Source organism: Mus pahari, chromosome 3, assembly GCF_900095145.1.
Source record: "Mus pahari chromosome 3, PAHARI_EIJ_v1.1, whole genome shotgun sequence".
NCBI classification, from domain to species: Eukaryota; Metazoa; Chordata; class Mammalia; order Rodentia; family Muridae; genus Mus; species Mus pahari.
The window spans coordinates 103831557-103858806 of NC_034592.1; the positions used below are offsets into that span (position 1 = coordinate 103831557).

Consider the following 27250-nt stretch of genomic DNA (forward strand, 5'->3'; position numbering starts at 1 on the left):
AGTTCGTATTGTTGTTCCACCTACAGGGTTGCAGCCCCCTTCAGCTCCTTGGGTACTTTCTCTAGCTCCTCCACTGAGGGCCCTGTGTTCCATCCAATAGCTGACTGTGAGCATCCACTTCGGTGTTTGCCAGGCACTGGCATAGCCTCACAAGAGGCCACTATATCAGGGTCCTTTCAGCAGAATCTACAGCAATAAAATCTTATTCTCCCACCAATTCCTTGAGGCCCTGCTTAGGTCCTCCACCTCCCCCACCCCCCCACTCCGGTGAGAGACTTCCCAGAGCCTTCCCCTGGCACACATTGGTACTCCCCTTCCTATTTTGCCACCAACTCTGTATTTGTACCTTTAAAAAAAAAAAAAGATTTTATATATATGATGAGTACACTGTAGCTGACTTCAGACACACCAGAAGAAGGCATCAGATCCCATTACGGATGGTTGTGAGCCACCATGTGGTTGCTGGGAATTGAACTCAGGACCTCTGAAAGAGCAGTCAATGCTCTTAACCGCTGAGCCATCTCTCCAGCCCCTGTATTTGTACTTTTAATCTCAGCTTTATGTAAATTGTGTGTTGATTTTATCTTCAGCAATCAGAATATTAAATGTAAAGTAAATGTTAGTTGAATTTAAAAGAACCATGAAAATATATGTCTAGCTTGGGAGAGAATAGGTAATCTGAGTTTCAGCTCTGTTTTTATCTGGGCATTTTCAAATGATGGGATTCTGATGGCATAGTCAAGACAACTCCAATCTGTGAAAAAGTAAGCACACGTGCAGTGCTTATAGTCAGTTCTCTAACAGCCTGCCTGAGAGCGGCTACGACTGCACCTGCAGTCACAGCACTAGTGCTTGCTCTTCACAGTGGACCTGAAACTGTGCCCTGATTGCTGTCTGTAGTTCTAGATGCAAGGTTCCTGTCTTCTGCTTCCCCCACACCCTGCCATTTACACTACATCACACGGCATTTCCCCTTGAGCCTATGCCATCGTAGATGTAACAACCATGTAGGTGCCCACGCATAACCAGTGCTCAGCAGTGTGCTTCACAGTAACCTGGCAGTAGAGCAGTGTAGCATGGTACACTGGCTAGAAACCCATCTTAAAGTTATCCTCTGATCTGGGTGCTTCATTTGGTGACTCAAACCCAGCCATTTCTGGTCTCGTGGGGTTCAAGTTTTGGTTTTCAGGTTTACTCTCTTCATACTTCTACACTGTTTCCATCCCTCCTGTAGGACATTTTTACCTAAATTTCCCAGCCCCTTGAGAAAGTTCCCTAGAAGCCTATTGTTATTCCTGGCTGTATCAAAAGCCTGTTGATAGTTCAATAAGATTCATTTCATCTTAAGAACAGCAAAGATGGGCTGGCAAGATGGCTCAGCAGGCAAGAGCACTGACTGCTCCTCTGAAAGTCCTAAGTTCAAATCCCAGCAACCACATGGCAACTCACAACTACCTGTAATGAGATCTGACACCCTATTCTGGTATGTCTGAAGATAGCAACAGTGTAGGGACAGAGCGACCAGGGTTGACTGGAGAGAGCAGAGGTCCTAAATTCAATTCCCAACAACCACATGAAGGCTCACAACCATCTGTACAGCTACAGTGTACTGATATTCATAAAATAAATAAATGTTTTTTTAAAAAACGGCAAAGATCATTAATCTCAGTTCATTTCTTGGACCTTTTTCTTTTTCTTTTTTTTTTTTTTTCATCTTTCATTCAGCTGGAGCCTAAATTCATTCACTGAATTTAACACTCAAATTCTTAGCACATCTGTACCTGGTTATATGTCTCAATCTTTTCAAGTCGTTGCAGTATATGCAATTATTCAGTTTGATTATTAGTAAAGGCCCCATTTACTCTAAAGATCCTGGTTTGGACAACCATATATTTACCTAGCCACAGACACACAGAAGAGATTTCTTGTTCTACAGCTATAACCAAGCAAGAACAGGCATATATTCAGGACATGTTCATTTTATTGTCCACATTCACCAATTTGCTTGGCCTCTAACAATTTAAACAAATGCTTTCTAGTTGTTGTCATTTGATTGTTAGAATAGGTTATCATTGAGGTAACCTGTTGAAGCTGATCTCGCATCTCTATTCCCAGATTCCTCTTGTGGCTGAAGTTTATGGTATAGAGAAAGATATTTTCAGACTTAAAATCAATGAAGAGACTCCACTGAAACCAAGGTATGAAGTTCCTGACGTCATCAACAGCAAGCTAGGAACTGTCAGGTGAGCCTCCGTGCAGGGTCTATTATGCACAGCCTTGGCATGTTCTTTTCATCCTACTTTGGATGGATTCCTTATGCATCCCTCTTTTGTCTGTTCAAAGTTGTAATCAGTTACTGGGTGTAGCCAATAATTTGTGGATAAGTTTATAAATTTTCTATATTATCAATTCTGCTTTCTTTAACTCCCATTCCAACACTGTTTTGTACCTCCAAGCAAGAAGAGACAGAACTTTGGGCTTGCTCTGATTCTCACGACAACCGTAGTTTATGCTGCAGAGTTTAGAGATAAGTAGAAGAAATGCTGTTTAATTTCCCCCCTTGAATTAGTACCGTGACTCAAGAGACCTAATACCCTAGCTCTCAGAGTAATTTACACAGCCAGACAGACTCACTTTTAATTAAGGATAGTCTCAGAAGCCTAACACGGAATTTTATTTAGAGCCAGAGATTAATTAATTATCAATGTTTAGGTTAAAAAAAGAGAAATCTCTCAGGACTAAAGCATTTTCAAGTACTTGTAAGATTTGCATCCATTTTCCCCAGGCATTCAGGTAAAACACCAGCTGCATTGCCTGGTGAATTCTGTTGGTTTGTCCCTGAAAGAATATAAGGTTAAGACAGATGCTTTAATTTTCTCCATATCCCTACCATGATGTTATTGATCATGAAATCATATGGTCAATAGATAGTAAAGATCATATAAACATTATGTGGTAAATACTGCTCTTAGTTCTGCTTCAGTCTACTTTCTAGAGGACCTTCAGCTACGTAAATAACTGATTTGCCAAAAGCAGCCTTCTGCCCTTTCCCAGACTCGTTTGTAGCCAGAGTTCTGATACACTAATGGAGATGTATCAAAGTGATAATTAAATGAAAGTGAGTACATGCTAGTTGCCCTAATAAACCATGACTGCTATCCCTATGAGGAAATGGTGACAACACATCCACAGGGACACGTACAATGACAAGCAATCACCTGCAGATCTTACAATAAGCCAATCAGCTAATACCTCAGATTTCCAGAACTGTGAGAAAATAAACTGCTATTTCAGTTTCCGTGGTCATTTGTTATGATAACTCAGCAAATGGGTACAACTAGGAATGAACCACAGCATTCTGTGCTCCTGGTTAAGTTACTCTTGTTAATCAACTGAAATAAGAGGCTTACCAAGCAAGCCAAGTGGTGGAGATATAACACAGTGCGACTGTCACGCAGAATTCAAAACTCAGAAGTGGTCTGGCTGCCAGCAGCCTCTCTGAAGCCTTTTTTTTTTTTTTTAAAGATTTATTTATTTATTATATGTAAGTACACTGTAGCTGTCTTCAGACACTCCAGAAGAGGGCATCAGATCTCGTTACGGATGGTTGTGAGCCACCATGTGGTTGCTGGGATTTGAACTCTGAACCTTTGGAAGAGCAGTTGGGTGCTCTTACCCACTGAGCCATTTCACCAGCCCCTCTCTGAAGCCTTTAATGACATAAAGCAAGTCTCAGGGTTTGAAATTCTGAACTCACAACATTGTTAGAAAACTAATTAGTCTCTTACTGTTTCATATCTTCTATTGCTACAGAGTCCTGCAGCTACAAATACAGATGCAGAGTTTGATACTGCAGGTTGCTGAAATTAGATCATAAGCTGAGTTCATAGTCCCCTAAGATCTGTGATCTGGGGCATTCACTGAAAAAAGTTATAGATGCCTGCATGTGAGGTTTGGATAATTCTAAATCCCCAAATCTCCAAACTCCAATGCACCCCAGCCTTCCTCTCCCTGCTCCTTCTGTGAGTGGTTTTCCGTGTGTGCACTCGCACTACACTTTGTGGTTGCCTGAAGAGGACAGAAAATGCCATCAGATCCCCTGGAGCTGGAGTTACAGGCAGATGTGAGTCCTTTGCAGTAGCAGCACTCACTCTTAACCACTGAGCCACTTCTCTGTCACCTTCCTACTCCTGATAGAGTTGGCTCTGCCTTGCCTGAGCACACCGAATAGACCTCCGCTGAAATAGGCTTTGCAAAAGGATTTCCGTGTTCCTTATGTCTTTACATAACAGCCTTCACTGCCTCCAAACCTTTTGTCATACCCTAACTAATCCAAAAGCCTTTTACAGACAAGCTCATGAGAAGACTTGCCTGCCTAAATAAGTATAGGATTTTCATAGTGTCAGTGAGATGGCTCATCAGAAAAATTGCTGCCTCTAAGTCTGTGCCACATACAGATCCCTCCACATACACACATATGATACATAAAATAAAAATTTTAAGATGCAATTTTAAAATTAAAAATAAATAAGAATGTTCAGATTCTGTGTGCTCAAGTGTTACTAGACATAGACAGAATTGATGATGATGATGATGACCATTTATTTGTGTGTGTAACCTGTACCAGTTGCTTCGCATGCATGATTTCACTTAATTTTCCCCTAAAACTCTGTTAGCTTTTAATTTTATTATTTGAATTTTATAGCTAAAAATTTGACCTAGAAGGGTTGAATAACTTTGTTACCTGTCATTGTGAAGTATATAGTATATAGTATAAAGTTCTGTGTAAGCTCTGTCTTCACTGTCCATGACGGCTCCTTACTGTAGGCCTAACCAGTTCTTTGTCATAGGAAGAGTGTTTGCTGATCAACACTCTAAATCACATAGAATCATGCTCTTTCTCTTCCTGTTTTATTTTGCAGGCTGATCTGCTCAGGGGACACAGGAAGCCTAATACTGACAGATAGAAAAGGAGATCTGAAATGTCATATCTCAGCGAACCCATTCAAGATTGATTTGATGTGCAAGAACGAGGCTGTGATCAGCATCAACTCCCTGGGCCAGTTATACTTTGAGCACCTACAGGCCCCGCACAAGCAGAGGTATTTGTATACATTACTTGGCCCTTAAGAGCTGCCTTAACAGAGCCTGTCTGGAATACCAGCTGCCTTGGACCCAGGTCTTCACGCTTGCACAGCAGATGCCTTACTGCCTGAGCTTTCTCCCTTCCCTCCCCCCAACAAGACTTTAAGGGTGGCTGAAGAACTTATGCACTAACATATTTGTTGTGCTATTTTCACTGTTTCTCCATTAAAAAGAAAAAAAACAGCTGAAGAATGTGATGGTTGAACTAAGAGGTCCCCATGGTCCAGGCATTTGGATGCTTGGTCCCCAGTGGGTGCTGCTGTTTGGAGAGACTTAGGAGGTGTGGCCTTGCTGGAAAAAGTATATCTCTAGAACCAGGCTTTGAGAGACAGACACTTTTCCCCAGTTTTCCTTCTGCTTCCTGCTTGTGGTTCCAGACGTAGCCCTCAGCTTCTGCTCTAGCCACCATCTCTGCCACCTGCCTCCACCACTTCATCATCATGGACTCTTAGCCCTCAGGAATCCTAAACCCAAACAAACTTTCCCTGCTGTGAGTTGCCTTGGTCATCGTGTTTTGTCACAGCAACAGGAAAGTAACAGATAGGAAGAATATTAATAAGATAAAGACAGAGTAGATTGGAATTTTTGGTATTTAAATTTTCCTTCTTTTTATTGCTTTTTAATTTTCTCACAGTGAGTATATATTACTTTTATGATAATTAGTAAGATTTCCCAGTGCTAACATTTCAAAAATAAAAATAAGTTGCAACTTAAAAAAAATCATCGTGTGGAAATAAATATTGCGAATTTATTTTCCCTTATTCTGATGATAGAAATAGCAAGTACAGGCTGCGAGGTTTTCAAACAACCCTTGGTGAGAATGGAAGAAGCATCTCTTCAGACTGCCGCAGTCTTAGCAGCAAGCCTCTTTACCCACTGAGCCAGCTCACTGCCACTACTTGCCTTTCTTTCTTTTTTTTATTGAGACAGAAGCCTTGAAGAAGCCTTGAAGCAGGCAGCGGTGACCTTGAGTTTTTTCTTTCTTTCTTTCTTTCTTTCTTTCTTTCTTTCTTTCTTTCTTTCTTTCTTTCTTTCTTTCTTTTTGATATTTATTTATTTTATTTCTGTGAGTACACTGTAGCTATCCTCAGAGAGCACCAGATCCCTTTACAGATGGTTGTACATGTGGTTGCTGGGAATTGAATTCAGGACCTCTGGAAGACCAGTCAGTGCTCTTAACCATTGAGCCATCTCTCTAGCCTGACCTTGAATTTCTGATGTCCTGCCTTAGCCCTCTAAATCCTTAGATTACAGTCATGTGTCACCATGCCTGGTCTATAATGATGTCGTATTTAATAAATTAAAGGATAGGATTTATAAAGATTTGGAAATGAAATATCTTTCTCATTGCATTAAATACTGCCAGTCTTCCCGTTGAGTGAAACAATGTTATTTGTGTTTAAAACAGAGCTACCAAAGGAAATGGGCAAAATACACCAGCTGCCACCTCTCAGGTAATGAGATCTAGCCATTTCCTTTTGATCTTCTTTAACACTCCCGTCTGTAAGCAAGCAGTGGCTTCTACTCACCTCTTCTGCAGAAGGGTGCTTGGCAAATGTGCTATATATAAAGGGGTCACATGTCCTTGTCTTTCACTTATCTTAGCATCTTAGTCCTTGTAAGTGTGTGTGCATGTCAGATGTCAGAAGTATCAGGTGTCTTCCCCAGTTATTCTCTAACTTTGATTTTATTACATTTCGTTCACATGTGTGTGTGTGTATGTGTGTGTGTGTGTGTGTGTGTGTGTGTGTGTGTATTGTATCCATATGTTTCTTTTATGAGGAGGAAGGGACTCAAAGCGAAAGGAGTTGGGTAAAATGCTAAAGAACTAGGCAGGCTGTTCCTTGGAAAGACTAGCAATGTTCTTTTACTTAACCAAGTCTGATGAAGACCATCTCCTGGCAGGCAGACATCACTGAAGGAATTGGTAGCTCATCATTAAACAGATCTAAGCTCCCTATCCATCACAGAGTGTACCTTCTTTTAAGATATGTTTACATCTTTGAGTTAACCCTAAGAACAAAGAAGGCTTTAAACACAGAGATACATGGCCTCACTTTTGCTTTTGAAGGATTATTTTGTCTGAGTTATAAAAATTAGATAATTTATAAATCTTTTGTGTGTTCTGTATGTGGGTATGGCATGCACATGTCTGTGCACATGTGTGATTTGGTCTACATTCATGTGTATGTGCAGGCCAGAAGTTGACACCAGGTGATGTTTTCAGTCACTCTCCACCTCATGTTTTGAGGCAGTCTCTTGCCTGATGTCACTGATCCAGCTGGTCTGCCCCAATGTGTAGCCCACTATGTCTACCTGACATTTACGTGGACACCAAGGATTGAACACCTGTCCTCACACTTGAGTAGCAAGCACTCTACCACTGAACTGTCTCCCCAGGACTCTGTAGCACAGGCTGATCTGAAGCCCATTATGTAGCCCAGGCTAGCCTCTAACTTACAGCAGTCTTCCTGCCCCAGCCTCCTGAGTGCTGAGGTTATGTGTATACACCACCACACCTGACTAGAAATCTTTCTTCATTCACAGCCACATAACTCCTCACAGAGTCTTGACAGTAGCTGTAGCCTTTTGCAATGATGAAAGTATTTCTTTTCTTTTTTTTTTTTAAGATTTATTTATTTATTTATTATATGTAAGTACATTGTACCTGTCTTCAGATACTCCAGAAGAGGGAGTCAGATCTCGTTACGGATGGTTGTGAGCCACCATGTGGTTGCTGGGATTTGAACTCCAGACCTTCAGAAAAGCAGTCGGGTGCTCTTACCCGCTGAGCCATCTCACTAGCCCAATGAAAGTATTTCTGGTGCCCCGTGGACTAAGTCTTCTTTTTCTTAAGACTCATCTAAATGGATGGATGTAGAAGATAACCGCATGATTATATTCAGGATTGTGATGACACGTCAAGTTCACTTTGGGGAGATAGCTCATTAGATTGCTTGAGTAGCAGTTTTGAGACACAGATCTTGTCACAAAAAGCTTATTAATGTTACAAACCATATCTATTGGAAATTTTTCAACTATTTGAGAGATTCCACAGCCTCTAAAGCACATGCCTGGCCCCAGGTTAGCATAGTCTCTACCTGGGTCATTCAGATGTGACTTCAAAGAAGCACAGGGTTGCTTTATAGAATCTAAAAGTGGACAAATAACTCATTTTCAAGCAAAATTTCTTTCACACATAGTTTATTTATTTGTTCTACTTCTTAGATAAAATTGAGAAAGTTGTAGCAATAGAGAGAAGCAAGACCTGAGAAATCACTGTCATCCATTTCATCTAACATCTCAAACCAGCACAGACAGACATCTCACTGAAGAGGGGATGTGCAGCAAAGCCAGGCTCTGCGTGTAAACTCACCTGAGCTGGGAAGGCAGGTGGCTTGGGCTGTTGCTGACATCAGGGCTTAGGTTCAACCCTCAGAACCCTCATGGTAGTAGGAGAGAGCTAATTCCTGTGGGGTGTCCTTTGGCCTCTACATGTGAACTGTGGCATGTGTACATATGTCACCCTCCAAATAAATAAGTAAATAAATAAATAAATGCAAAAAACTAAAACTGACCTAAATTACTAGATTCTCAGTGTTTTATTTCATATGTTTACATGAAAGTTTTCCCTTTTACTGGGTGGTGGTAGTAGCACATGACTTTAAAAAAAAAGATTTATTTATTTTATGTATGTGAGTACACTATTGCTGTACAGATGGTTATGAGCCTTCACGTGGTTGTTGGGATTGAATTTTTAGGACCTCTGCTCACTCCGGTCAGCTTCCGGTCTAAAGATTGATTTATTATTATACTTAAGTACATTGTGGCTGATTTCAGATGCACCAGAAGAGGGTGTCAGATCTCATTATGGGTGGTTGTGAGCCACCACATGATTGCTGGGATTTGAACTCACAACCTTCAGAAGAGCAGTCAGTGCTCTTACCTGCTGATCCATTTCACCAGCCCATAACACATGACTTTAATCCCAGCACTCAGGAGACAGAGGCAAGTGGATCTCTATGAGTTTGAGGACAGTCAGGTCTACAGAGTGAGTTCCAGGATAGCCAAGGCCACATAGAGAAATCCTGTCTTGAAGAAAAAGAGAGAGAGAGAGAGAGAGAGAGAGAGAGAGAGAGAGAGAGAGAGAGAGAAAAGAAGAAGAAGAAGAAGAAGAAGNAGAGAGAGAGAGAGAGAGAGAAAAGAAGAAGAAGAAGAAGAAGAAGAAGAAGAAGAAGAAGAAGAAGAAGAAGAAGAAGAAGAAGAAGAAGAAGAAAAAGAAAGAAAGAAAGAAAGAAAGAAAGAAAGAAAGAAAGAAAGAAAGAAAGAAAGAAAGAAAGAAAAAGAAAGAAAGAAAGAGGGAGGAAAGGAAGGGAAGGAATGAGGGAAGGAAGGAAGAAAGAAAGAGAAACAAAGGGAAAAGAAAAAAGAAAAAATTTCCTTTTAATTCTCTTTAGTTCTACATGCAAAGGCTGCATTCCCCCCCCCAACACTGCTTATTTTAGTCCATATAAAAACACTCATGTCAAATGATATACCAGTTCCTCAAAAACTTAAACTTGGAATTGCAGTAGAACCCAATAGTCCTGCTCCTATATGTTCCCAAAAGTGAGTCCATTGCAGCATTGCCCACAGTAACAGAAGCAGGAAAAAACACACATAACCCAACCAAACTGTGGTCTGTACATGCAGTTGAATAGTATGTGGTCTAATGTGTGCTCTGAAGTGAGTAAGACCTGAGACAGCCTGTGAAGTAAGCAAATACCCTAAGAGTCCACTTTATGCCATGACTAAAGTCACACTCATAAAGTGGAGAATAGGATGGTTTGGCAGGGGTGCTGAGAGGGAGAAATGGAGAGCTGATATTTAGTACGGAGGTCCAATTTGGGCAGATGAAAACTGTGGAGCTGGGTGGTCGATGACAGGCAACACCATGCCACCGAGCAAATGGACTTGGTGACACTGGACTGTGTACTTGGAAATGTTAAGAGATACAGTGTTATGGATTTTAACACAGTAAAAAAGGTTCAAGAGTATTGACTTTTTATAGAAAACATTTATTTGATTTATTAAATATACATCATAAGCCAATCTTCAAAAATATGAACTCATATTCTGTCTTTTTATTTCTTTTTCTTTTTGGAGGTGGGGCAGAGTCTCGGTATATAGACCAAGACTGACTTACTATATACATTAGGCTAGCTTCTAATTTATAGAGCTCTACCTGCCCCCACCTCACAAGTACTGGATTAAAGGCATGTGCTAACACATCCTGCACTTCCTCAGTTTTTAAATTTCTTCTGTTAGTAGTTAACAGAATGAGTGTGTATGAAGCATGTATGTGTGCAGGGCCTGGCATGCATATGGAGGCCAGGGGACAACGTTGTGGGGGTATTTCTCACCTTCCATTTTTTATGTGACTTCCAGGGATTAAACTTGAGTTGTCAAGCTTGCATTATTAGGAGGCAAGGCCTTTACCTGATAGGCCATCTTGCCAGTGCCTCAGTCTTCTTAATAATCCAAATAAGATATTCTGTTATGGTAACCACATTTGTTGCTGATTATAAACTCGTTTTGATCTCCTTTTTATATGAATAGGAAAATCAAGAGGACCTGGGCCTGTGGGAAGAGAAATTTGGAAAATTTGTGGATGTCAAAGCTAATGGTAAATTGACAAAATTAATGTATAATATTAAAATAGATCATTCCAAAACAGCTAAACATGTATATCTAAGGATCATTTGAGGTCTGGGGATATGGACCTGTGATGGAGAGCTTGGCTAATGTTGGGGTGCCTCATGTTCAACCCCCAGTGGCATAGTTAGACAGACAGACAGACAGACAGACAGACAGATAGATTCCTTGAGCTTTGGCACCTAAAACAAGTAACTTCTGTAAGGTGAACAGAGATTCCTAGTTGGGTTCCCTATACTTCAGTAATGCACTATAACAGAGAAGTAATTATATATATCTTATGGAGGAATGAAAGAGATACATGGGCCATGTGCAGCTTATGAACTTAGGACAGGACCTGGGCCAGCACACTGCTTGGTGTTGAGTCAATCAGACAACTATAATTCCACACTCTGTTTTCATGAGACCCACATCATACAGCTCATCCACTCTAAAATTTTTATGTCTCCTCATCATTGTCACAGGCACTGCATGCCCACCTATGACATTTCTCACAGGCTTAGCAGTATGTGAGGGGATGGGCTCACACATCACGTATCACAGCCATGTGAAGTCATACAAAAAGGATGTAAGGATATAAGTCCTTCACACTGCTCTCAACATGGTGGCACTTGTAGAAAGCCACAGACAAGGAAAGTTATCGAGCAGAGGATAATCATGAACTCATCCAGCCAAGATAAAAGTGCTCAGTATCAAGGGCAAAGGGAGCTTCAGCACACAGCCCAGGCTGCATAACAAGTGACCGTGTACTTTTACATACACATACATGTATGCTCACCAGTCCCCAAACATCGCAGTGTCTTACTATCAAAATCAGTATATAGCTTTGTTTTGTTGGGGCAAGTTAAGATCTCTCTATTCCCAGGTAGTCGTTTTGTTAGTTGAATGAACTGAATCTTTTAGATTGATCTCCTAGAAGCAAAACTTAGCTGTGGTCCTGGTCTCGGCAGGCCCTTCCTCTGTTGGTTTGGATTTCTCCCTTCATGGATTTGAATATCTCTATGGTATTCCTCAACATGCAGAGTCACATCAACTTAAAAATACCAGGTAAGTGACAGTAAGAATTCTTGTCATAGTTTGGGTTTTATTGCTGTGAAGAGACACCATGACCAAGGTAATTCCTATACAGGACAACATTTAATTGGAGCTGGCTTATAGTTTTAGAGGTTCAGTCCATTATCACCATGGTGAGAAGCATGGCATTATACAGGCAGACTTGGTGCTGGAGAAGCTAAGACTACATCTTGATCCAAAGGCAGCCAGAAGGAGACTCTCTTACACACTGAGCAGAGCTTGAGCACTAGGAGCCCTCAAAGCCCATCTACACAGTGACACACTTCTTCCAACAGGACCACACTGCATAATAGTGCCACTTCCCATGGACCAAGCATATTCAAGCTGCCACAATTATTAACTTGTCTGTGGCTTAATATTACTTACAGAGTTTGAGAAACCTTCCTAGTATTCTTCAGAGTCCTGAACAGTATAAGAGAATTGAAAGCTTAGTAAGAGCAAGCAAGAAAGGTTCTGTATATTTATTCTGTCTCGGCTCTTAACTGAGTGTCTGCAGTAATGGACTGTACCCTGTAAGTACAAATCAGCCCTTTCCCCTAGGTTGCTTTTGTGAGAGTATCTGTCACAGCAACGGAAATGAAACTAGGACAAGACATAAAGGTGGAAAGAAAGAACCAGCTCCACAAAGCTGTTTCCGACTTTCACATGCATGCACACACATTCACATTAATTAAAAAACCATGATACTAAACCCCAAAAAATACAGAAATAAAAATAAGAAAAATCTGAATTAAAATGGAGGTTTGGTTTACTATGTAGAATCGTTGAGGGCAACCCTGGGAGAATACTAAATATATATATATTGATCTAGAAAAAGACTTTCACTCTAAAGAGGAGAATGAGCCAGAGAATGTGGCATCTCCAGTTACCTATGATTCCCTTGGAGAGTCATATGAGACTAACACTACTGACAAATGGATCCCAGAGGCATCTGCCAAAGAGGAGCCAAAACCAAAGAGAAGCAGAGACTGATAAAGCTGTCAGGTTTGGAGACTTTATTTCATAGGTAGGCAGAGTGACTAGTCTCATTGCCCCAGCCTGTCCTGTTCCAGATCTTTCCCAGCACAGCTCTCTGGAGGCGTGTTAGGATGCACTTCTCTTGCCTTAGTTGCAGAGAAGTCTTCACACAGTGCATCAGTGGAGGAGGCTTAATGTGTCTGCTATTCACAGTGAACATTTAGAAAATGTAGACCAGGATCTAAGCCTAAGATATCCAGGAAACCAGTGTAGACAAATGAAGAGGATCACATGCACCAGGTTGGGCCAGGAAGCCTTCAGGCAAGTGGTAAGAGATGAATCTTTGCAGGGGAGTCATTTTACGTGGGGTCTTGTTACATGCCCAGGCTGGCCTAGAACTTGCTGTTAGCCTAGGCTGGCCTCTAACTCAACAGTTCTCCTATCTCTACCTTCCAAGTTCGAGGATTGTAAGTATGTGACCTTATGCATAGCAAGAGGTAAAAGGTTGTTAGCAGAGAGGATGAAGCTGTTCTATTCATTAATGGTCCAATTGTATTTGGTGATGAGCCTTTGTGTTTCAGAGATGGAGATGCATACCGTCTTTATAATCTGGACGTCTATGGATACCAAGTGCATGACAAAATGGGCATATATGGTTCAGTGCCTTATCTCCTGGCCCACAAACAGGGCAGGACTGTAGGCATTTTCTGGCTGAATGCTTCAGAAACACTCGTGGAGATCAACACAGAGCCGGCAGTTGAGGTGAGCTGTGGAATGTGGCTGCATGCAGGACTTTCCACATTGTAGTCTGAGCCCTTTCCTTTGCAGCAGCTTTTCCTGTACCAAGAGCTTTGCAATGTAAGCAACAAATGTCAGTAGGAGCTACTAAACGTAGACTGATTCACTTAGAACTGGGTGCTATGGGTCGCAGTGATATTTCTCAGATTTTCATTACACCCTCTCCAGTATACACTGACTCAGATGGCCCCAGCAGCTGCCAAACAAAAGGTCAGGTGCCGAACTGATGTGCACTGGATGTCAGAGAGTGGGATCATTGACGTTTTCCTGCTGACAGGACCTACACCTGCTGACGTCTTCAAACAGTACTCATATATCACAGGTACAAGCAGTCTTCATTCTGTTAGCTGTCCTATGTACCATCACTGAAATTAATATCTGTTTTATATTATGTAGAAATCACAAACAATATCTCTAAGCATTTTAAGTAGCAACCATTTTTTTCCATCCTCATTACATCCAGACAAGGTAAATAGGGCTCTAGTGGAGTTCTCAACCTGTGGGTCTCAACCCCTTGGGGGAAGTCACATGTCAGATATTCTACATATCAGATATTTACATTAAGATTTATAACAGCAGCAAAATTACAGTTATGAGGTAGCAACAAAATAATTTTATGATTAAGAGTCGCCACATCATGAGAACTGTATTAAAGTGTTGTAGCGTCGGGATGGTTGAGAACTACTGCACTAGACTGTCCCTTCTCTAATCCCTAGACCTTGTCATAGGCTTGTTTGAAGCTTTAGTCTCTAAGAATAATTCCCTGTAGCTAAGGAGTATTCTGTCCTGAACTTTTGAATGGTTCTTCTCTGTTAAAATATACTACTGGCTTTAACAATAAAATATTTGTTCTTTAAGAGACCAAAGGCCAGCCGGGCGTGGTGGTGCACGCCTTTAATCCCAGCGCTCAGGAGGCAGAGGCAGGCGGATTTCTGAGTTCGAGGCCACCCTGGTCTACAGAGTGAGTTCCAGGACAGCCAGGGCTACACAGAGAAACCCTGTCTCGAAAAAACCAAACCAAACCAAACCAAAACAAAACAACAAACAAACAAACAAAAAAGAAAGACCAAAGGCCAGTAAAATGGCTCAGTAGGTAAAGGCACTTGCCACCAAGCTTGAAGTCCTGAGTTTGGTCACAGGAACCCACATGGTAGAAATAGAGAACTAAGTCCTACCGTTTGTTTCCATATGTGCATGTATACACACGCATACACACATGTACACACATATGCACACACACATGTACACACACACATACATACATACATGCACAGGCTGAATAAATGCAAACACATATGCTTTACTCCTTGTAGAGATAAGCCATCTTTCTCCTACCTTCACCCTAGGCTGGTAATTGGGTCAGCTACATTTCCTCAGAATTCAAAGGCGTTTCTCTCTTGTCCCCTGTCGTCTTGCTCTAAAACCACTTGTGTTCCTTTGCACATGATTTCTCTTTTCCCACTAAACTATTCTCCTTATCACTAATATTCTGAAATTTTCGAACAAGTTTGCTTGATGCATTCCTGTCCTGAGGGTGGACACATTCAGTCTGAGTGTCCTTCAGTCTGGCAAACAGTCTCTACTGTAACTTTTGTAACTTCCCATACTTGTTTTTCTTCCTTTTTTCGTTTTGACTTGTGTCTGAGAAATTTTCTTCCTCTTATCTCCCAGGCCTTCCATTATTGACATGTTGCTAATGTTGCAAAGGTTCCTATATCTGACTTTCCCGTGTACTCTTTGCTCTTCGAAGTCCTAGTCTAGTTTTATATTGTCCTGCTCTACTGTGTGATTCTTTTATCTTTTTGTACTTCTAGAGATACTGAAGATAATGTTTATTTTTAATTCTAAAATTATGTATATATATATGAGATAAAGTGCCAGCAGGCTCCAGAAGAAGGTGTCTGAGCCTCTGGAGCTAGAGTTACAAGTGGTTATAAGTCACCTGACACGTGGCTCTTCATGGAAGCCCTTGGCGCCTGGATGAGACTGGTATCCTAGCAGCTGAAGAGCATGTGCCTGTCTTGGAGGTTTCCAAAGCAGTGACGCGCTCCTCTCCTGTGTACCCTCCTCTCACACCCTTTGTAGGTCAGCAGACACCACCCCTCCCTTATGCCTCACCCTCCAGATCTTTGTGGAGCCCACTTCCCGTTGGTTTGCTCCTTTGTTTTGAAGCTGCTTTATTGTAGTAATTTCCATGAGTTAGTTCTCTCCTTCTACCAGGTGGGACCCAGGAACTGAACTCGGGTCATAAGCTTGGCGGCAAGCACCTTTACCCACTGAGCCATCTCACTGGTCTCATCTTTTTTTTTTTTTTTTTTTTTTTTTTTTAAAAAAAACAAGCTCTCATATAGCTCAGGCTGGTCTTGAACTTTCTATGTAGACAAGGATGGCTTTAAACTTCTGATTCCTCTGCTCTACCTCTCCCAAGTGTTGGGGTTACAGGCATGCATCACTTCCAGTTTTATAGGGTGCTATGAATTTTGAACCCAGAGTTTTGTGCATACTAGGCAAGTGCTCTACCATCTGAGCTGCATCCACAGCCTGATTTGCCATTTGATGTTTTCTTGTATAAAATACATCTTCTGTATTTGATGTTTTCTTATATGAAAAATATGGGAAGAATTCTGAGCTTGGCGTACAGGGCTCTTTATAAACTGAGCCTTTCCAGTTTCAGCTTCTCTTGGCCTCTCACACTGTCATGCCTACACTATTTATTTTCTCTAAGACTACATGTACTTCTTTGCTTATCTCTGTTCTCTAAGTTCTACCTTGCTTCCCTGCCTGGCATCCTCCTACCTCTTATTCAAGGTCTCTACTCTCCTCACCTGCCTTGGGAAACATCTAAAGATGTCACATTACTCTGGAAGCACTAGACTGATACCTTTATCATAACAGATATATCAGGTTGGCATTTATTTATATACTTGCCCTGTCACCCTAATTGCCACATTCTTCTATTAATATTCTATATAGTAGTATCAAGCTCAGTGCCTATAGCCTGTAGAGATTGGGCAGATAGCCTCTGATTGAGTAACATTAGTGGTCTCCATTGTCATCTTTTTTAGGCACACAAGCCATGCCCCCTCTTTTTTCATTGGGGTACCACCAGTGTCGCTGGAACTATGAAGATGAACAGGATGTGAAGGCAGTAGATGCAGGGTTTGATGAGCATGACATTCCATATGATGTCATGTGGCTGGACATAGAGCACACGGAGGACAAGAAGTACTTCACCTGGGACAAAAAGAGATTCGCAAACCCCGAAAGGATGCAAGAACTGCTCAGGAGCAAAAAACGCAAGGTGACATTACCCCGATGTCTAGAGCTTTTTAATCCCAAAACTTAAAGAAGGGAAAAAAGATATCTGATCCCCGGGGACTGGAGCTACAGATTGTTATGGGCCACCATGTGGGTGCTGAGGATTGAACCCAGGTTTCTATAAGAGCAGCCAGTGACATTAACAGCAAAGCTGCTCTCCATCTCCCATTTCCTGAGACCTTTCCATGTTCAAGATGCTGTGCTAGTGGTGAAGAGGTCTTTGAGTGGGGGGAAAGGCAAGCATATGCAACTGTAATACAAAACAGAGACATAAACAGAAGTGGAGAGCAGAGTACTAACAAGCTCTGTAACTCAGCAACTACAAAATTCCCAACACTTAAAGAACTAACACAGGATTTGAGCAGATAAATAGTCCACCAAAGAAGATATTCAAGTAAAGATAGCCAAGAAGCACATGAAAAGATGCTCTCTTTCTACCTATTGAAACTTGGATTCCAGGGATCAAACTCAGATCTCCTTGGTTGGCAGCAATCACCTTTAGCTCCTGAGCCACCCATCAGCCTTGTTTAGATTGTGTTATTGTTTTGATGTTTTGGCTTGGTTTTGCCATATCGTTTCCTTGGTTTCTGTAGTTTGGAAGGAGTTGAGGTGGGGGATGGGTACACACGAATGGCCATAGAAGCCAGAGGACACCCTTGTGTCATTTCCTAGATGCTACCTACCTTTCCTTTTTCTTTCTTGTGAGACATGGTCTCTCACTGACATAACTGGCCACAGAACCCAAAAGACCATATACCTACCTCCATCTACCCAGTGCTGGGATTACAAACACATGCCACCAAGCCTGACTTCTTTACATGGGATCTGGGCTCAAACTTAGATCCTCATGCTTGCAAGGACCTGACTTGACTAAGTTACCTCTGTGGCCTCTTCTTGACTTCTTTTCATCAGTGCCCTCTTTGCCCTGAATACTTAGGGAGTTAGAACCTGGCCCAGTTAATCCTTTCAGATGGCACCTGGCACCACAAACAGATGAAAGCTTAGCAAATATCCTCTTAAAGACATGCATGGCTGCTGAAATGGCTCAGTGGGTAAAGGCACTTTGCCACCAAGTTTGAGGACCTGAGTTCAAGCCCCAGAACATACCTGGTGGCAGGAGAGAACCAACTTCAGACATATCCACACACGGACAAAATAAATAAATAAATAAATAAATAAATAAAATGTAAAATAATAATAAAATGATAAATTATGGTAATTATAACAGGATTCACCCAAATTTAATAACAATTTTTTGAATGAATTGTTACAGGGATTTACAATGTCCAAAATTTTCAATGAGTGGTAGTTTCTGAATAAAACTCAACTCTCCCAAACTATGGATAAAACACCTAAATGAACATAAGTCTCATAAAACTGACATGGTCTTAAACTCCGTCCTGACAGCTTGTGGTTATCAGTGACCCCCACGTCAAGGTGGATCCTGACTACACAGTCTATGCTCAAGCCAAAGAACAGGGCTTCTTTGTGAAGAATCCAGAGGGTGGCGACTTCGAAGGAGTATGTTGGCCTGGTATGGTATCATTTATTTCCACTTCTTCATTCTCAACTAATGAAACATCTATGGCCGACATTCTCATTCTTCACGGGCATCTCTTTCTCTTCCAGCTACATCTGTAGCACCTTCAAGGGAGCCACACCATTGCCTCCTTTGATATCTTTCCTAACACCTCATGCAATGAGCTCTGAGTGCTCAGTCAGTGCTTATCCGTCAGTGATCAGATAGATGAGAGAATGAAAAATAAGCAAACAAGCTCATCTCTGTGGCAGATTGTTTCTCTGAGATTGGAAGCAAGGAATGAGGAAGGCAAGGAGGGGGGCAGTGTCTGGCAGGCTCTCCCCTTCGATTGTTCTTTGTCCTTTTAGCCCATAGTTTTGACTTTCAGACTTTCATGAGTGGCCTCCATGTCTGTAGAACTCTAGATGCAAAAGCTGCTAGTTTAAAGCCTCATTAGAAATTCTCCAAAGACCAAAAGAATTCACCACTGTGTCATAAGTCCAAGTGCTGTGGAGAAGCCTGTGCCTTCCCTTTCTACCTTGAACCATTTGAAGAAGTTTCTGTTTTCTTTAAAAACAGGAGTCACTGCAAGGATTTGACATCCTTGCTTGGCCTTTCTCGGGCCATTAGTGAAGGACAGGCTCCATCCCCATACATGTTCCTTGCCATGCCCATGTGTAGTGTGATTTATTTTGTGTGTCTGACTCTTCAAAGGATCCCCAGCTGCTAGTGATGAAGTGAATGACTATAGCCATATTTAGCTAAGGATCGTTGTCTATACTGCTCTGTTTTCTAATCTTTTAATCAATGATGCTCAGAGGGAAGATCCCATGAAGGTCACTCACTTTAATAGAACTATTGACCCTATGACTTTCAGTGTCAGTTGTCTCTTGGATTTCTTGGAACAGGAGAGGATATAAAAAGCCAACAGAGGCTGAGAGAAATAGGGTCAGTTGCAGAAGGGTAGAGTCAAAGAGTAGAGTTAGAGAAGACGGCTAGTACAGGAAGAGAGAAGATTGAGTAGGCTAAAGAAGACAGTTGGTGCAGAAAAGAGATTAAGTAGAGTGAAAATCAGAGACCATTGATCCAGCAGAAGCCAGAGAAGATATTGTTTAAAGTGAATTGGGTTAGCAGAGAGAGAAGAGAAGACAGAGTTGAAGCAGGAGAAGCCCGGCTGAGCAGATAGGCTAGAACAATTGGGAGACATGTTTGAAAGGGCTGCGAGGAATGGCTGGGAGAAACCTTTGAAAGGGCCTGGGCTGGAAACTGGAGGCTGGAAACTGGTTACTGCTTGTAAAAAAGGGAAATGTTAAAGAAACATTAAAAAAAAAAAAACATAAAAACAACACACACATTTTACACCCTGAGCCTCTGTGTTAAAAGTTTTAAATTTTGTCACTTTAAAGATTACCTTCACTCCGTTGTAGACCATGCCTCTCTCAGTTGTCCTTTGTATTTGACATAAGGTGTCCAGTGATGACCTGACTCTCACATTGCATATCTTCCTTACCACACATCTTACTGTCAACACTACTGTTCTTGACAGACTGCCCACTGTTGTGCTTCTGCAGGTCTCTCGTCTTACCTGGATTTCACCAACCCCAAGGTCAGAGAGTGGTATTCCAGCCTTTTTGCTTTTCCTGTTTATCAGGTTGGTTTTTATTCTTTTACTGTGTCCTAATTAACCTGTGTCTTAGTCAGGGTTTCTATTCCCGTACAAACATTATGACCAAGAAGCAAGTTGGAGAGGAAAGGGTTTATTCAGCTTACATTTCCACACTGCTGTTCATCACCAAAGGAAGTCAGGACTGGAACTCAAGCAGGTCAGGAAGCAGGAGCTGATGCAGAGGCCATGGAGGGATGTTACTTACTGGCCTGCTTCCCCTGGCCAGCTTGCTCAGCTTGTTTTCTTACAGAACCCAGGACTGCCAGCCTAGGGATGTCACCACCCACAATGGGCCCTCCCCCTTGGATCACTAATTGAAAAAAATGCCTTACAGCTAGATCTCATGGAGGCATTTCCTCAAGGGAGGCTCCTTTCGCTGTGATAACTCCAGCTTGTATCAAGTTGACACAAAACCAGCCAGTACAGCCTGAAATAATGAAAGGGAGAGGAAGCTGCTTAGTTGGGTATCACGTAGCTTTTATATATATTGACACAGCATTAAGTGGGTATTACCAGTTGTTCTCAACCTATGGGTGACAACCCCCTTTGGGGTTATTGAACAGCCCTTTCACAGAGTTTACATACCGGATATCCTGCATATCAGATATTTACATTATAATTCAAAAATAATAGCAAAATTGCAGTTAAAGCCTAGCAACAAGAAATAATCTTATGTTTGAGGATCACCACAACACGAGGAACTTTACTAAAAGGTCACAGCATTAGGAACGTTGAAAAGAACTGTTATAAGCCATAATAAATTGTTCAAGCAAAATATAATAATTAAAATCTTAAAAGAACCACAAAAGAACTGGAGAAGTCACATTAGAGACTCGTGTTCCGCCATTATGGTGATGTCAACAGTCATGGTAATACCTAATCCCAGACCAACTGCTGTTTTAAGCATTTGTTGTGCATTACCCCATTTCCTCTTTATAAATACACTCTGAATTAAATCTTAACATCACACATAATAAAATTGAGGTGTGAAGAGTTTTAAAATCCCATAAATGTCACCCACTTACTAAAGGATGGGCCCAAGGTTTGATTCAAGTCTATTTGTCTCCCAAGCTCAGCTCTTAAGCACAAGACATTTGCTTTTGTGCATCATTGATTAGGAGATTAGAAAACAGAGCAGTATAGACAACAAACAGTCCTTAGCTAAATATGGCCATAGTCATTTACTTCATTGTTCGTGGCTGCTTTCACAATACTGTGCCAGAGTAGAGTAATTAATGAGCTTTTATAATACACAAAGATAGACATGGACATTATCTAGATCTTTACATGAAGAAGAAAAGGGAGGAGGAGGAGGAGGACAAGAAGAAGAGAAGAACAGCAACAAGAAAAAGAAGAATAAGAAAGACAATGAGAAGGAGAAGAGGAGAGCTTGCTGATATTTGCCTTAGAAGTACTAAAGAAAACTGCAGGCAAATGTTGGAAAACTAGACAGCTTTACTCTTAGAAGTGCCTTTACTTAGAAGCCAAGCATGGTGGTGCACATCTTTAATCCTAGCACTCCGGAGGCAGAGGTAGGTGGATCTCTGTAAATTCAAGGCCGACCTGGTGTACATAGTGAGTTCCAGGACAGCCAGAACTACATAATAGAGAGACTCTATATTCTCTCTCTTCCCTCTCTCTCCCTCTCCCTCTCCCCCTCTCTCTTACACACACACACACACACACACACACACACACACACACACACACACACACAGTGCATATGCTTAGAAATAGTTGAAGGTAAAGAATCATAAAGAAAGATATAGGCCACTCCCAAGCATTGGAAGAATCATCTACCATGTGGGTAAGGTCTCTGTGGTGTCCTGGGAGGAAGCTGGGACTTAGTAGGTCATGGTGTGAAAGACAGGGCATTTGGAAACAATGGGATGAGCTGCCTGATGCTCCCTGTAATGGAAGGCAAATGCTGAGGCTGGGAATTTTATAAAAAGAATTTCAGTACCATGTTCACTAGAACACAAACTATGTAAGGTGTTAACAGATAACTCAGAGTATTAGAGAGAGAAAACAATTCATGTATAGTGATAACTGCTTTCAGTTAAGAGTTGTAGCAGGGATGTCTTCTCAGCTCTTTGGATAAGGTCAAGTGAAGACTTACAGTAGACAGTGGACGATGTAGCGCCTAATGGTGAATGTTCACACTTTCTCTGGCACGTATTCTCTAAAGATGTCTTGGAAAGAACTTGCAGGGCAGTGTGTATTTTGCAGACAATAAAGTGCAACATTCTATCAACAAATATTTATTGATAGCTTTCTTTGTGTCAGATACTGTTCATGGGATTTTTTATTGAACAAAACAGAAAAAATTCACAGTCTAACCAGCATAAAAAATAAATAAGAAGGAAAGGAAAGAAAATCAGGGATACTATCCTATTAACATCATCCCTGGGGGAGGAATCTCATGACTGGAGTTCACTTCCTAGGGATCTACAGACATCCTTTTCCTATGGAATGACATGAATGAGCCCTCAGTCTTCAGAGGGCCTGAGCTAACCATGCACAAGAGTGCTGTTCATTATGGCAACTGGGAACACAGAGAACTTCACAACATCTACGGGTTTTATCAGGTAAGACGTCTAAGTAGAAGTCAGATTGATTCATGTGGCCTGCTTTTAAACAGGGAGTCAGTTGTGTAAGTGAGTGTGCTATGCATGTTTCTTGTGTGTCTTTGTTATAAACTGCAGAGAGTCTTAGGTTACAGCCAATTTAGTTTTCCTCTCTGTGATTCCTTTTCCTTCCACAATAAACCTGATAAAATTTTAAATATTGTGAACTACTAAAAGATGTTTATTGACACAGGCAATGTACAAATACGTTAATAAATGTAATTAAAGCAAGGTTTTAAAATTTCATAAGTATCCATCTGTTGCTAGCTTAGCTGAGTTTGGTGGCATACATGTGCAATCCTAGTATCTACATATAGTATGGAGGGACTGTGAATTCAAGGCCTACCTGGCCTACATAATGAGTTCCAGGCCTGCCTAGACTATTCAGCAAGACCCCATCACAAAAGTAAAAAGCAGACAGTGGCTAGAGTGATGGTTAAGATCAATGCTTAGGAGGGCTTCCTGCTCTTCCAGAGAGCCTGAGTTTGTTCCCAGCACCTAAGTCAGGCAGCTCACAAAGCCTGTGACCCCAGCTACAGGGCATCTAACACTTTCTTCTGAAGCACCCACACAGGTTGTATACACTCACTTATACATAAATTTTTAAATATTTTTTAAAGTGCTAGAGAAATGGTTCAGCGGTTCAATTCCCAGCACCTACTTGGTGGCTAACAACCATCTGTAATTCCAGTTCCAGGGGATCCAAAACCTTCTTATAGTATCCATGGGCAGGGCATGCGCATAATGCACAGCTATACATAAAAGCAAAACACTCACACATAAAAGGAAAAAATCTTCTAAAAAAGTGAACAAATGTGTGTGTGTGTGTGTGTGTGTTTTAATAAATATATAGCTTAGGTTCTATTACAGTGAAAAGACACAATGGCCAAGGTAACTTGTTTGTTTGTTTGTTTGTTTGTTTTAAGACAGGGCTTTTCATTGTATCCCTAGCTGTCCTGGAACTCACTTTGCAGCCAAGGCTCCAAAAGAACTTATAAAACATTTAATTTACATTATGTGTTCAGAAGATTAGAGACCATGATGGCACAGTTAAGGAACAGTGTAAGCTCATATCCTGATCCACAGCCATAAGAGAGAGGCACATTGGGAATGGCATAAATCTTCTGAAACCTCAACGCCTACCCCTGGTGACACACCACCTCTAACAAGGTCACACTCCTAATCCTTACCAAACAGTTCCACCAGCTGAGGATCGAGTATTTAACTATATGAGCCTATGAGGGCTGTTCTCATTCAGACCATTGCTCTACTTTTTAAATGTGTAAGCTCTCCTAGTTTGCTCAGCCTTCTCAGAAAAGATGGTAGAGTTGTCGTCTATTTGTTAATCATATCCAGAGATTGAGAATCACTCTATTTTATACTTATGAGTCTTTGTTATTTTTGGAATGTGGTTGCATGGCTATAGGTCTCCCACAGTCACTATTTCCTAATGGGAGCTGCTGGCTAGATATAACCTTTTCCAGATACTATATGCTTATTTTTCTAAAAGCTTTTTGCTTTAATTGTCAGTTACTTGAGGAATTTCTTAGGTAGGCTAAAGCAGACACTTAGCATCTCTGAATTTATTTTTTATCAATGAAAACTATCTGACTCACAGATTATTGTGCAGATCATACGGAAATATATTGTAAGATGCCTACCAATTGTACCACTAAATAAATGGTAGGTTGGTGCTTTGTTTTGTTGTGTGATGTTTGTTTATTTTCTGCCATGCTGGGCCTCAGGCATGCTGGGTAGCCACTCTTCTCATCTGCATCCCTGTTTCTGTTTACTATTACTTCATTGATATCCCTAATCTAATGAATGTTTCCATCTTTACCAGGTAAATTAATGTCATTCATTGTATCATCAAAAAGACTTGATGGGTTTATTATTTCCCATTTCATAGTCCCTCCGACTGTTTACCTTTCTCATGTTAGTAGTCTATTGAGCATGTTGGTATGATACCTCATCCTGTCTCCTCTTTCCATTCTTTCTCCATTGACTGACTTACAGCAAATGGCTACTGCAGAAGGATTGATACAAAGATCTAAGGGGAAGGAGAGACCCTTTGTTCTTTCACGTTCCTTCTTTGCAGGATCACAAAAGTATGGTAAGAAATGTCTCACATCATAAAATACAATGTAGCTACGCATCCTTTTCCTTTGTATACCATTTATGATATATGCTGACACTATCTTCCTCTTCAATAGTCCTATAACTTACAGTATAGAAAATGATATGTTCTGACATGTATATTTTAACTGTGAATAAAAAGACTTAGAATTGATAAAATGACTACCTAGTAGGCAAGAAGCCCTGAGTTTAAGGCTCAGCATCATATGAACCCAACCAAGGTGGTGCATGTTTGTAATCCTAGAACTCCAGAGATGGAGGCAGGAAAAACAGAACTTCATGGTCATCCTCCAAGGCTATCTTGGGTTTCATGAGACCCTGTCTCCCTCCCACATCCCAAAAAAAAAAAACAGTAAAAAAAAAAATCTCATCAATGTCTTAGTTAGGATTTCTATTGCTGTAAAGAGACACAATGACCACAGCAATGCTTATAAAGAAAAAATTTAATTGGGGCTGGTATACAGTTTCAGAGGTTTAGTCCACTATCATCATGGTGAAAAATACAGTGACATGAAGGCAGACGTAGTGCTAGAGAAGGGGCTGAGAGTCACACTACACCAGGCTTGAATGTCTGAGACCTCAAAGCCTACCCCTAGTGGCACAACAAAGCCACACCTCCTAATAGTCCAACTTCCTACAACAAAGCCACACCTACTCCAACAAGGCCCACCTCCTAATAGTGTCACTCCCCATGGGCCTATGGGGCCATTTTATCCAAACCACCATAATCAAGTTTAGTTCTTTTGTTCATACTAAAGAAATGGCCCTTACTTTTTAGAAAAGTGACTTGAGAGCATTCATTTTTCTGGCATGGTCATCTCTGGTCCTATCTCTGATGTAAAAACCAGGGAAATACACCTCTAACTGCTTCAGCCACCTGTTCCACTTAGCAGTATAGCTTAAAATAGGTCTGGCTGTTGTTTGTTGCCAGGGTCATTTGTGACTGGATCTGGTTTACAGATCTGGTTCAATTTAATCACTCTGTAGCAGGAAGGCTATTTTAAGGCCCTGGGTCTTAAAATAAAAGCTATTTTAAGAGCTTAGGTGCTGATGTAAAGAATTAGTTTTGCTGTATGGTAGACATTTTCAGGTCTCACACTCAACCTTCCTAAACCAGCCCATGTTCCTCAGCCAAAGAACAGAATAGTTACAATGGAGTTGTTCATCATAGCATTAGACCTTGAGGCTGAAAGGAAAGGCTACACATACAACAGTAAAAGAAGGGTTACAAAAATGTGGGGTGGGTTATCCATGAGACTAGTTGTGATGAGACAGTTTAAAATTGTAGTTTAAATGGTTTTATTTTAGGAAGGAGTGACACATGCCACGTATGTAGAGCAGAGGACAACCTGTGGCAGTTAGTTCTCTCCTTCCTTAAAGTGCTAGTTTTAATGCATGAGAATATGTTTGTAACAATATATATAAGTTAAAAAAAGAAAGTATGCCTAAGTGATATTCATTATCCCAATTGTTAAAAATGTGGATGTAAGCCGGGCAGTGGTGGCGCATGCCTTTAATCCTAGCACTTGGGAGGCAGAGACAGGTGGATTTCTGAGTTCAAGTCCAGCCTGGTGTACAGAGTGAGTTCCAGGACAGCCAGGACTACACAGAGAAACCCTGTCTCAAAAAAAACCAAAACAAAAAAAAAAATTTGGAATCTATAAGTAGATTTCAGGGGGCTGGAGAGATGGCTCAGCGGTTAAGAGCACTGACTGCTCTTCCAAAGGTCTTGAGTTCAATTCCCAGCAACCACATGGTGGCTCACAACCATCTGTAATGAGATCTGATGCCCTCTTCTGGTGTGTCTGAAGACAGCTACAGTGTACTTAGACATAATAATAAATAAATCTTTTTTTTAAAAGTAGATTTCAGTAAAATACAGGAAAATTTCAGCCTATAATCTCAGCTCTTGGGAGTAGAAGCAGAAGGATCAGGAGTTCAAGGTCATCATAAGCTACATACTTCGATGTAAAACCAACCTGAGACACAGTTAAATAAATAAATAAATAAAGGTCAGCAAGGTCATCATGAGCTAGATAGAAGATGTGAAACCAACCTGACAGATGGAAGAAAGGAGGAAATGAGGAAAGGAAGAAAGACAGACCAGCAAGAAGGTTCACTGGGTTAAGGCACTTGTCACCAAGCCTAATGGCCTGAGTTAAATTGTAGGGGCCCACATGGTGGAAGGAGAGAACCAACTTCCACAACCCAGGCTGTTTCTGTCTAAAAAGAAAGAAAGAAAGAAAGAAAGAAAGAAAGAAAGAAAGAAAGAAAGAAAGAAAGAAAGGAAGGAAGGAAGGAAGGAAGGAAGGAAGG

At 41.1% G+C, this 27250-nt stretch overlaps 1 protein-coding gene across 3 annotated transcripts in view; it reads left to right on the forward strand.

Moving 5' to 3' along the window:
- Nucleotides 1-27250, forward strand: part of Ganc (glucosidase alpha, neutral C) — a 63463-nt gene that overhangs the window by 14953 nt on the left and 21260 nt on the right. For 2 of the 3 annotated variants that reach the window (XM_021193211.1, XM_029536628.1), the window contains 12 exons: nt 2116-2243; nt 4923-5102; nt 6554-6599; nt 10744-10810; nt 11790-11886; nt 13452-13632; nt 13837-13990; nt 16734-16969; nt 18394-18520; nt 20077-20156; nt 22616-22759; nt 24815-24911. In XM_021193211.1, coding sequence (XP_021048870.1) covers nt 2116-2243; nt 4923-5102; nt 6554-6599; nt 10744-10810; nt 11790-11886; nt 13452-13632; nt 13837-13990; nt 16734-16969; nt 18394-18520; nt 20077-20156; nt 22616-22759; nt 24815-24911 — 1537 coding nt within the window. The remainder of the gene's footprint in view (nt 1-2115; nt 2244-4922; nt 5103-6553; nt 6600-10743; nt 10811-11789; nt 11887-13451; nt 13633-13836; nt 13991-16733; nt 16970-18393; nt 18521-20076; nt 20157-22615; nt 22760-24814; nt 24912-27250) is intronic. The other variant, XM_021193212.2, reaches the window with a different exon arrangement.